The 13029-nt window shown below is 40.5% G+C and overlaps 1 protein-coding gene across 3 annotated transcripts in view; it reads right to left on the bottom strand.

Moving 5' to 3' along the window:
* Positions 1–372: 372 nt before the first annotated feature.
* LOC139731002 (tetraspanin-6-like) overlaps positions 373–13029 on the bottom strand; it is a 104980-nt gene continuing 92323 nt past the window's right edge. For all 3 annotated transcript variants that reach the window (XM_071641874.1, XM_071641875.1, XM_071641876.1), the window contains 4 exons: positions 10609–10713; positions 8472–8666; positions 2624–2707; positions 373–922 (listed from right to left, as the gene is read on the bottom strand). In XM_071641874.1, the coding sequence (XP_071497975.1) occupies positions 851–922; positions 2624–2707; positions 8472–8666; positions 10609–10713 (456 nt within the window). In that variant the 3' untranslated portion in view covers positions 373–850. The remainder of the gene's footprint in view (positions 923–2623; positions 2708–8471; positions 8667–10608; positions 10714–13029) is intronic.

Here is a 13029-nt window from a genome sequence, read left to right as displayed (position 1 = left end):
CAAGAAGAATAAACAATCAACAAGAGTCTGAAGAGCTGGCTGGCACTCAATTCTTCTAAAAAAAATGATATAGTAAAATGAATGGAATATCTAGGGTGGAACTTGGCATAAGCAACATTTAAATGCAAAATAGAAATAGCAACGTGTCTCCATGTTCTGTGGATTTTGTGGGCTCTCTTAATTTACCATTACTCCACAACAAACCAACTGTTTTTGTCCCCTTGGACTTCAGGGGAAAATTCAAACATGGTAGATACTAGGGAGACTATAGATCCTTTTTGTACTTGTCATATGGCAATATGCCTATCTACATGCATGTTGTGGTGGGCAAGCGAAGGAAGAGAAATCCACCACATGTTGATTAGTTCACATGAAGTATCAGACTCCAATCTTCCGATGGGATAAAACACTGCAACCCACATTAATTGCAGTTACCATGGGCAACAGCAAGGCAACAACTAAATGTGCTGAGAAGCACTTCTGTGGTTGCTATGACAACACGCACATAATGTCACTTCCAAAACCTGCAAAGGCTCATCTTGATGTGGGGCCCTAGTGGAGTCCATTGCCATTCCAAGACTTCTGCCAGGACGCAAGGTCCATCAAAACCCATCTAGAGGCCGCATGGTTCCTTCGCTTCATTCTGCGGCAACAGTGACAGAGAGCTATGTACTCTGCGGGGATCCAATAAGGGGATTCCCTCGACTTTGGGGTAATCATAAAAACTCATCACACCTCACAGCAGTTCATTGCAAATTGACGTCCTCCGAGCTCGACCTCCTCCGGACACGACAGAGGCAATAAGAACGTTTACAACAGAAGTTCTGTCGAAGGAGGCCAGCGCTCGTCGTTACTCCTCGTACTCCTCATCGTCGTCGATAACGTTTCTTAGTAGGACCACAGCGAGCACCAGAAGTAAGAGCTACAGTTGGACAAAGAGAGGGATAGAATGTCAAATTAACTGATACTCAATTTACAAAATTTGATGATAAATCTGAACTGTGCAGATAGAAAGGTTCTGTTTCTCTCAGTCTATAGGACTCACACCTGTAAATAAAATGGAATGTCCCAGACCCCTTCACAAAATCGTACCAATAATACCAAAATAAATGAAGAAAAAAATTCATTCAAAATCAGAAATGCAGTTTGGCAAAAAACTGAATAGCTGCAGATATTGAGTATGAATTCCTCTACAAACTGCATTTTGGTTGGAAGATGAAAGCTTTTCTCATGGAATTTGAAGGGACTATACTTCACTGGGTGCATGTACAGAAAATAGGTGATTTTTTGAGTGAAAAGAACTCATAGTCTGGCTTTGCGGACCCTCGGACAGAGTTTGAGCTGAAGAACCCGCCTTGGACATTTGATGGATGAAAGGGTATATCTCACTTATCCAGGTTGGTAAAGATGAAACACCTCATTGCTGAATTTTTTGGATTTTGAATTTCAACACATGTCTCTATGGGGAATTATTTACCTGTGTGATCCCTATACATAAATTTGAAATGGCAATGATATCGTCACTTTAACCCGTTGAGGACGAGTCCCAAGTATACCCGGGCAAGTGTCTATGGGAAATGCGTGTTGTAGCAAAACCAAACCGTCCTCAACGAGTTAACACTCTGTGGGCCACATTTATCTCCTATCCATAGGTATGTGTGTGTTATTTGTGCACATTTGGCTCATTAGCATGGAAAGGGTTAAAACAGATCTAAATTAAACCCAATGTCAGTGTCAGTGCTTCAGTGTCTACGAAAAAGGACATTTCACAATAAGTGTCACATTGTGTTCAATTTGATGAAAATTTCAGTGCTCTCTTTACTATGTATCATTTTATTTCTTGCATAAAAGTCAATGTGAGGTAGAATTTTTCACTACACTCTGGAACATTCACTATTCTATGATGTGTGTTCAAAGCTTCATGTGACAGGTCTTGCAAAGATTTCAGCTGAATCAAATTTATTCCAAGGAGGAGCCCAAAGGAAATAGTACGCACTGAAGAAGAGATAGATGATGAAAATAGAACAAAGCAGAATTCTGGATTAAGCTCACGTTCATGATAAAAATTAAAATAAGTACCTTGTGTTGGAGATAAAGGTCACATCCAACAAACCTTTCTGTCTCTACTCAACCCTAATAAGTAACAAACGTTAAAGCTAAGAAAACTGCAAAATAAGTGATTTGGCTGAACAAAAGAAAAATGACCTATTTGATTGAAAATTAAAAAGTTTGATATCTGAACTACTTCCTGTCCAAACTTCAATGCTTTAGAAATATTTTGAAATTTATACTTTTGATTTTGTCATAGCATGTTACAACAGTGTTTTTAATAAAAACTACTGTGTCTACAGGACAAATCTCCTGAATGCTGCCTTGTTATCAACTGTAAAACCTTTTTTTGTCAAATGTGTGTTCATCTGGTGGGTGGTGGTTTCACGCCCTCTGTGGCGGGATTTGGGAATGTTAGCAAGACAAATCATTCATGACTGGAAAGCTTACAAGTCTGGAGAATGACCTGATTGATAAATAAATAAAAATGTGAAAATCAGTGCATGAGGCTCCTATGATGACAAGTCAGATAACCTTAGCAAAATATATTTATATATTTTTTGCTTGTTTTTACCTGTAAAACTGCCACGCCTATTCCCACACCACCGACAACCCAAACGTATTCCAGCAGTCGAGAATACATCGCATGAAAACAACCCTAGATAAAAAGAGAAAAAAGAAACATACGAGAGGTTTTTGAGTACATTCAAAAATGGTCTGGATAATAACAAATATTAAGTACTAAGTCTTGAAAGGAATAAATTCTCATAGTGTGATTCCTCAACAAGTTCAAGGTGCCTATTACAAGAAGAGCTGAAATCAAATACACAAAATAGAAGAGTTTTGATCAAAATTGAATTTACTATATAAAAGTAATGGAAATTTTGATATCACAACTCTCTCCTGTAAATTTGTGCAAAGAATTGTCATAAAATCCTGGTTTTTGGTCCATTACATTAAAGTTATATACTTCTTTCCGTCTGTAGGGATACCAACCTTGTAAACATCATTGCAGTATTCTGAATGTTGAAAAGACATATTTTTGGTGGAAAAACAGCATTTTCACCTTTCCTGCAATAGACATGTATTGCAAGATAATTTGGAAAAAATTATATTTTCTAATAAACCTATAGCATATTTGAAACAAGAGACCGGGGGGTCACGCGCTCACCTGAGTATCGCAAGTTCACCTTCCATGCATTCTTGCAGACTCTTACCTGAGAACATTGGAAACTTAAGGAGGGGGTAGCTTTGAGAATGGGGGCATGGTGTCCATTTACATATTCCATCACACTGGTAAAAATACCTGCCAAGTAGGGGAAGTGTGGGAGAGTTGAGCCACTTTTTACATTTAGTGATACTGTTCAGTAACTATACACAATCTATGGATTATTCCTTCGCTGGTATATAATACAACTATTCAGGCATAATATGACAGCCCAATAAGACACCAAGCACAAACAACTTGGGGATGACACTTCAACAAAAATATTTTGCAAAATGGCTCAAGTCTCCCTTGATGTGGTGAGAGTTGAGCCACAGGGTTGGGAGAGTTGAGCCACTATGCTATAGGCCCTACATATCATATTAAGAAGTTCAGGCTTATAAAAGAAAAGGACTATGGAAACCTATCTAAAGGAAGGATGGTGTAATGGTAACAGAGGGGGCGGGGCGTCTGTTTGACTTACGGGTCATCGGATGGATAATGTGGATGTTGTTGGGGTCCACCTACGATCACATGATCAGGATTTCTAGATGCACCCTGAGTGGATTTGCGTAATAAGTCAACTGTTGGTGTGAGGAAGAAGAAACCGCCCGTAGGGCGTCACCCCTGGCGAGAACACCACATACCTTTCCAATATTCCTCACCTCATCCAATTGCAGACCTGTTTCTTTGACCAAAAAATGACACTCATTGAGCTACTTGAAGGGAGGGTTGAGCCACTTGAGGGCTGAGCCACTGGAATGCAGGGTTTCGCCATGGCACAACTCTCCCTCAACACGCTGGCTCAACTCTCCCTACAGCCGCCATTTAAACTAACCCTCAAAGCCTACGAAAGTGACCGCACCAAACATGTTGAAATTTGCTGAAAGAAGCAAGTGATATACAGACTATCTGTTGCTCCAACTGATTCGCACTTATCCTCTACCATAGGTGTAAGAGAAAACCACATATCTGACAAGTGGACATTCACTTTTGGTGACCAAAAATGGTTTTTCTTTGACTATTTTGTCATGCTTCGTCCAACGTCACTGCCTCATACACTGGTATATAGTTAATCATAGGCATGAACAAGAAATGGCAGCAGCTGACTGATGTCAGTCACTGTGAAGATGTGAGGTGGCCTGGATCAACTCTCCCAGTGGCTCAACTCTCCCACACTTCCCCTACACTGTACTTTATAGAACATTGGATTATGCAGCTGCGGAAAAAAGACTTAAAGCCCTATCACTTTTGATTAGAACTAGAGAAAAATATTATGTAATATTCATTAATTTAGGAGGTTTGGACCCCCCTGGGGCCCCCAAGGAAGCATGGTGCCCATTCAAACACTTTGAGATTTTATCCCTATGGGAATGCTACTTGACAAGTTTGGTGAAAATCCATTATGTTGTTTTCAGCAAGAAGATGAAAATTTAGGCACGCATTTGGACCCCCCCCCCCATCCCATCCCGCTTCCTTGGGTCCCAAGGGGGTGGGGGGGGGGGGGGGGGGAGGGCACCCCTGATTCTCCCATGAACAAACTTGAAACAACAGTCATCAATATACTGACTCATTGTATGAACTTAGCTCAATCACTTCCAGTTCTAGAGAAAATCTGTAAAGATTCCTTACAGGAGGGGGGGGGGGGGGGGGTGGGACCCCTGGGGCCCCCCAGGTGGGGCATGGTGCCCATTTGATGGAATTGAGATTCTATCCCCCTAGGGATGCTACCTGCCAAGTTTGGTGAAAATTAGTGATAGGGTTTTCAAGACAAGGCAATCGCCAAATTGTGTCTCGCCCATTCGCGTACAAGGAATTAATATTTTTTATAACTCCCAGAAGTTAATTGACCTACTTATGACCTTTGACCTTGTGATGACCTTCAACACCCTAAGGGACATTTACCATCCAAGTTTGGTCACAAACAGACAAAGGGATCAAAAGTAATGAGCCATAAACGAAACGCGCCATAAAAACTTGACATTGGGCCCTAAAAATTTGTTGACCCCTTTCTGTGGCCTTTGACCTTGTGATGACCTTTAACTCCCCAAGGGACAGCTACCATCCACGTTTGGTCATAAACGGACATAGGGATCAAAAGTTATGAGCCACAATCAAAACGCGCCCTAAAAACATAACATTGGGCCCTAAAAGTTTGTTGACCCCTGTCTGTGACCTTTGACCTTGTGACGACCTTCACCTCCCCAAGGGACATCTTCCATCCAAGTTTGGTCACAAACGGACAAAGGGATCAAAAGTTATGAGCTATAAACGAAACGCGCCCTAAAAACTTAACATTGGGCCCTAAAAGTTTGTTGACCCCCGTCTGTAACCTTTGACCTTGTGGTTACCTTCAATTTCCCAAGAGACATCTACCATCACCCAAGTTTGATTGCCATTGTAGCAACATGTGCTGAGTTACGTGTGATAAGAGTCTTGCAAGTAAACTTTAACGTATGACCTCAAATGACCTTTGACCTTATCATGTGACCTCTTACGGCACCATAACATGAAGGTACCCCCAGTGCATCCCTCACCCAAGTTTGATTGCCATTGTAGCAACATGTGTCGAGTTACATGTGATAAGAGAGTCTTGCAAGTAAACTTTAATGTATGACCTCAAATGACCTTTGACCTTATCCTGTGACCTCCAATGGCACCATGACATGAAGGTACCCCCAGTGCATCTATGACCCAAGTTAGGTTGTAATCCAAGCAACTTATGTGAAGTTATTTGTCAAAAGTGAGTCTTGCAGGTAAACTTTAACATAGAAAAGAGTCTTGCACATACTCTTTAATATATGACCTCAAATGACCTTTGATATCATCACACAACCTCTGACAACACCATAACATGAAGATACCCCTAGTGCTTCTATCACCCAAGTGTGGCTGCCATTGCTGTAACAGTTGCCAAGTTATGCATCATAAGAGAGTCTTGCAGGTAAACTTTAACATTTGTGACGGACGACGGACGGACGACGGACGACGGACGGACGACGGACGGACGCCATTTGGATCCCTTAGTCTCGCCTTCACCTCCGGTGGGCGAGACAAAAAAGATGAAAATTTACCATTTCGGTCCAAATTTAGGCCCCCTGGGGCCCCCCAGGTGGGGCATGGTACCTATTTGATGGGAATGAGATTCTTTCCCCCTAGGGATGCTACCTGCCAACTTTGGTGAAAATTCATAATGGAATTTTCAAGAAAAAGATGAAAATGTACAATTTGGGCCCAATTAGGACCCCTCCCCACCCCCCTCCCCTGGGTCTCAAGGGGGGCACCCCTGATTCCGCCATGAACAAACTTGAAACTACAGTCATCAATGTACTAATTCATAGTATTAACTTAGCTCTATCACTTCTGGTTCTAGAGAAGAAGATTTTTTAAGATTCCTTAATTTTTTATTTTTTATTTATTTATTTATTTATTTTTTTTTTTGGGGGGGGGGGGTTTGGGCCCCTCTGGGGGCCCCCCAGGAGGAGTATGGTGCCCACTTGAACAAATTGAGATCCTATCCCCCTAGGGATGCTACCTGCCAAGTTTGGTGAAAATCGGTCAAGGGGTTCTCAAGAAGGAGATGAAAATGTAAATGTTTACGCACGACGGACGATGGACGACGCACGATGGATGACGCACACCGGACGCCGGACGAAGAGCGATCGCAATAGCTCACTTGAGCCTTCGGCTCAGGTGAGCTAAAAAGAAAAAGTTACTAAATACTGCAGACAAGCAACAGTTGGCATTGCTGCTCAGTACCACAACAAAGCAAAAAACTTGCATCTCTTTATTTTTAGTTTACTGTAATAGTGGATATCTTTATGCCTCTGCCATGAAGTGTCGCCGGAGGCATTATGTTTTCGGGTTGTCCCTCCGTCCGTCCGTAATAAATTTTTGTGGACAGCGTAACTAAAAAAAGCTTTGAGGTATCCTAATGAAACTTGGCATGTGTATGTATGAGTGGGAAAGGTTGTGCCTATCAACTTTGGGGTGCACATGCTCAAGGTCAAATGTCAAAAGGTCAAGGTCAAATGCTCAAAATCTCACTATTTCCCCCATATCTATGCAATGCCTAAAGGTATTTTCTTGAAACTTAGTGTATACATGAACTACCAAATAAAGATTCACCAGAGAGAGTTTTGGGTAATGAGGTCAGAGGTCAAAGATCAAGTGAAAATGTTAACATTTCACTTTTTTCTCCATATCTTGCAAATCTTTCAAGGTATCTTCATGGAACTTAGTACATATGCATGTAATAACTGGCAGTGATCATCTAGGGAATTTAGGGGTCATGGGTCAAAGGTCAAGGTCAACTACTCAAAATGTCACTATTTCCCTCTTTCTATGCAATGCCAGCAGGATTTTTGTTGAAACATTAGTGTACATGTATGGAAGTATTCCCCAATAGAAATTCTCATGGAAGTTTCTTGTCAAAAGTTCAAAGGTCAAGGTCAAGTGCTAAATTTCACTTCTTCCTTAAACTTATAAAAGGGTCAAAAGTCAGGTACAAATACCTCAAATCCCCAAATGCCTGCACTCTTAGACAGTATAGCCATTCATCCAATTAAACCTAGCTCAAGGAAAGTGAACATTCAACATATTTGTGACAATTTTATCATTTTGTCATTTTAATATTTAGCCAACTATGTGAAACTGTCATCACACATTGTCAAGACATTGTACTATAGACCTCTTAGGAGAACAATGCATTATGGCGGAGGCATACCAGTCGCCATAGCGACATTTCTAGTTGAATGAGTAATTGTTTGCCTCGGCCAGGTAAAATGAATTTTGCATATTTTTTATTCCACGGAATCCAGACGTTAATTAATGGAATGGATGGGAAGCAAAAATATATGCATGCTTTTATTCTTGCGCTTGTATCTGTTTGTGTAAAATACGCAAAAATTTTCACATCGCGAAAATTTCCACTTTTACTGTATTTTCCCTTCTCAGGTGAGATACTGTAAAACCAGAAATTTTACTATGCATGAAACTTTCTTTTTAATTTTGAATTTTGTTTGGAGCCAAAATTTGCAAAAGTTAAGTGCATGTGACAGTTTTTGTCTACACAATGCACTGAACGCCAGTTGCTAATTCATGTTAGTTCATTCCCAGAAAAAGGCCATCGGCTCTGGTTTGCGAACGTTTCATGCCGTGAATGTTTCAGGTTTGACAGAGTATGAGTGATGGCCGAGTGAGCTGGCTACAGACATACCAGAGAAAACCGCTCCGAATTATCCACCGAGTCGTCCTCCTGGCACTGCGCTCTGTCCCGAAGCTTGTTGTCTTCGGTGGACACGCAGCATGACTGTGGTACATAGTTGATCACTGTGATGTTCTCTGGGTTCTCCTTCTCATACCACAAGCTGTCTTGCCAGTCGGTGTAGTTTGTGTTGCCACAACACTTCAGCTGCAATGGAATAGACAGGGGAAGAGAGATTAACACTCCATTTATACGAGGCATTTAGAGTACTGTAAAAGTGGTTTCTTTCGCATACAGATACTTTCGCGGTTTCCATCGGTGCTGCCTTTTTCGCGTGTTATAATTCGCGGTCAGCAAAATCTATGAATTCAGTCGGCAAAAAACTGTTTTATTTTCCACAAGAAAACCCAAACTATAACCCAATTATTCTTTCATTTATTAGATAGAAATCGAAATTGAATGAAGTCGTCCGTTTTAACACACACCCAATTGCTAGTAAACAGTACAATGACCGCACACGTGGGGCACGCGCACAGGAGTTGACCTACAAGTACATTGCGCAGTATCGCTGTGTGTGTGTTGACCATCAATACACTCAATGGGCGGAATCTTTGTGTGTGCATGTGCGCAATATCGTTGTAACAAGCGGCGAGTTCAAAACATTTCCTTGCGTGGTTAATTTCGCACGACTTTTCAAAACATTTTCGTGTGATGTTAAATTCGCAGTTCAACCTCAAAGCGCGAAAATAAAACCACCGCGAAAGAAACCACTTTTACAGTACTCAAGGAGTGCTCCTGAAACCCTCTAAACTCTGTATACTGTAGAGCAAGATATTTTTTGTGGCATTAAATTTTTGTGAATTGTCACTGGCATTAAATGCATATAGTGTAGACAAGAGATTTTGAGTGCTTTTTAATTTCGCAAATCTTGGCTTAAACGGTCACCAATGTTTAGAGTGCTGCAGAATTGGTATGTTGTGTGCTCTGTGCATACACTATATGTGTGAGAAGTTCCCACCCAAGGTGCACAGAGATGTACAGACAAACAGTCAAATATGGCACAGACAAAGAGACAAACAAACAAGACAATAGACACACAGACAGATACTGTATACGCCATATACTTCGCGAGTCTAAATTTTCGCGAGTCGGGAATTCCAAACGATTTCGCACGTAGTTAATTCGTGATCATGGAGTCCTGTACTGAACGGAGAAGTGTACACGCATACGTCACATTCACATCGGGATCAGAGTCAATATTTTCGTGTGTCTTTAATTTCATGAATAGCACCTGACTCGCTAAATTCGCGAAAATAAAAACCTCGCGAAATATTCGGTGTATACAGTACAGAAGAATATTTCACCAGTTGTAATGGAGACAAAATAAGTCATAGAAAGATGGATAGATAGATAGATAGAAGAAGACAAAGAGAGAGAAATACAGAGACTGACAGACAGACAAATCATCGGACAGACTGACAGAAAGCTGGAATGATGGCCACAACACCAATCCAGCCTCAAAGTAAGGAAGCATTGTGTTTCAGCATGACTGGTTTTCAGGGCGGAGCTGAAAAGTGATAAAATTACCAGCCAGCCGTGACGACCATCATATTGGATTCCCATATTTCACCCCTTCAAGTGCTAGATTCTTTAGATAAAGGTTGACATATATTTAGACTTGTCACAGATACACGGACAGCGAGTATCACATTAAACCTATTTAACTGTCAAGAGCTGCCTACTACACTTAAGTGCCCAGTCAGGGTAAAGAATACATATCATAAAGGGTAGGTTTATTGTCAAAGGGTTGTATTTCACTGTTCTAATAAAGAAGAAAAAAACACTTCCTTTTTCAATAATAGGAATGATAATACTACAGCAACAATACAAGGGAATTGGAAGAACTATTTCTATTTCAAGAGATTACATACATTTTGCTTTCATCTTTTATTTCTCTGATAAACCAAAAGGCACATTCAACTTAAATTGCAATTACACTGAAAGGTCTACAACCCTTTGTCAAAAACATTTCATCACGAAAAACCGAATTTGGTTAGGAGCATTCTACTGCATGGCTGTATTTTTCTGCACCCCAGCCAAGACTTGAACCCCCATCTTTCCTGCTCATGCACCGAGCCATTTGTTTTACCATGTTCTGCATGACGTCGATTGCCCCTGTGGTCCCCTTGCGATTCTCTTCGTCGTACTGTGTTTTTATCGTCTCACCCAACTTAGAATTGACAAACGTTTCCACCTGCAAAGAAAAGACAAAAAAAGTATTACTTGAAAAAAAAAGAATATATATATATATATATAAATTGCTTGTGAAAGAAAGGTAACTTTTGAATTACGTGCATTCAGGGATTATTTCATAAATCATTGTTTTTTTTTCTTCAGATGTTGGGGAACATAAAGGTGAAATTTAGCCAGACATTTATGAGAACTCTGAATCTATCTATCTATCCATTCATCTATCTATCTATCAATGCATCAATCTACATGTATCTATCTATATATCTCTAACACCATCACGGTATAAAATGTGACCCGCTACAAAAAAATGATCCTAAAGTCGGGCGAGGTCGATTATTTGAAAATTGCATGACACAATTCACTAATCTTTCTGCTTTAAATTGATATACAACACGTCTCATAAAAATAATCGGCTGCGGAGATATCGATGTTTAAAAGAGAGCATGTCAAGACGTCTGGGAAATCACTGTTTCGAGAAAAGCGCCCTAAAAGTTCTCCTTGCGACGCAATCACAATCAAGAGACACGCAAGTCAGTATTCACCTCCGGACAATAGAAGTTAAGCCCTAGCAACCCCCGAAATGCTCATTCAAACACAGCAACCGCCCGCACACACCAGTCGACTGGGCAGTGTGCGAGCTTCACGCTTCGGTTAGCGGCAAGCAGCAAACTGACCAATGAGATCACTCTGGTCGTTGTTAGGGGCGGAGCCTATGTGTGGTGCTCAATCCAAATGTTCGAACCAGTTTCTGCTTCGTTGAAACGCCAAAAAAACATGGCCCAGAAAAACGCTATTTTTTGGTCTTTCCTTTCATCATTTTGCTTCAAAATTTCGACAGATGATAGAAGACATGTCAGACTCTAATAATATCCCGATGGAATCCCATTTTCTTTGCTCACTTTTCCACTAATAATTTATATTCTTTCTGGTCAGTTTATTCTGTCTTTATTTGTTACTCTAATAATATGTCAAATTCAGAAAATCGTAAGTTTTGACCAATTTTGATGCTCTAACTTCAAACTCGATTTTCACGGCTTCGACCGTGCGCGACTTTAGGACCATTTTGTTGTAGCGGGTCACAAATGGAGGAGTGGATACGATAGAAATAGTAGAAAAATAGTGTATGATGACAGTAAAATATGGGCATCCCTGTCAGCATTAAGATATTAAATTCAGGAACATTTTCAAGGAGATATTTGTGTGTTCCATAAAGTGCAACAGAAAAAGTTTATTCCAAAATCAAAAAGGATTTGATATTTCCTCGTGAGGACAGGGGTAGGTATTTTTTTCAGGTAGACTCCTACAGAAGTAGGGAGATTTGGCTGCTACGCAGGGGATGTAAACATGAGAATGAAAACTAACATATAAAACAAACAAATGCACAAACACACAGACAAACATACAAACAAACAAATATGATGCTCGGGTAACTAATGTCACAGGACTCAAGACCACACAAAGCAGGTACAGAGAGCTTTGCGGGGAGACGGAACAGCCAGAGGCATGCTGTATGACGTCAAGTTAAACAACCTCCTGTAATCAGGCTAATTTCCCTGCAGAGAAAGCCGCAGCCCTTTCACACTGGAAAATCATCACGCTTATAAACGTGCTTAGAAACTCATTTTGTTGTAATCTGATATTTCTCTTAACTCTAAAGTTTGACAGCAAACTTAACCTGTTGAAGACTAGCCCTGAGTATATTCGGACAGATGTCCATGGGAAATGCTTGTTGTAGCAAAATTAGTCCATCCTCAATGGGTTAAACAATGCTTTTTCTGACACATGTTTTGACCAATCATGTTCAAAACGTGTCTTCCAAATGAGTGTTTCTTGATTTTGGAGGTGCACTTGTATGTAAATAGTTTGACCTCTAGAACCACATACTGGTATCTTGACTTTGCATTTACCACCACCATAGCGCATAAACATATAAACTCTTGAGTACAAGCAAAGGGAAAGTTACGTAAAATGTCTGATTGACAGACCATATAGTGTGTGTGACACAGATTTGTATGAAATATTTGCACGTAGCGGTCTGAGGAGACTGAGAGGCGTGTCAGCGCACTCTTAATAATTTGAATTTCTCATTCTTTCTATTCGTCCCTCTTTGTACTCCCACATTATACATCTGTTCCCATTTTCAATCATCTTCATACCATCTTAACACATTTTTCCAAACTCCCCTCCCCACCGAAAAAAAAAATAAATTGAAACATGATAAATCACGATTTATTTTCAAAGTGTGAAACCCCTCTGATATACCCCAGACAGAGTATCAGATTGGCTAATAAGATTGGTTGAGGCAGCTAATGGGATT

This window comes from Diadema antillarum, unplaced genomic scaffold, assembly GCF_040938485.1.
Source record: "Diadema antillarum isolate AM-2024a unplaced genomic scaffold, OU_Dant_1.0 seq00000348_RagTag, whole genome shotgun sequence".
NCBI lineage: Eukaryota > Metazoa > Echinodermata > Echinoidea > Diadematoida > Diadematidae > Diadema > Diadema antillarum.
The sequence above is the reverse complement of the archived record's forward strand: the minus strand, read 5'-3'. Positions and strand labels throughout refer to the sequence as shown.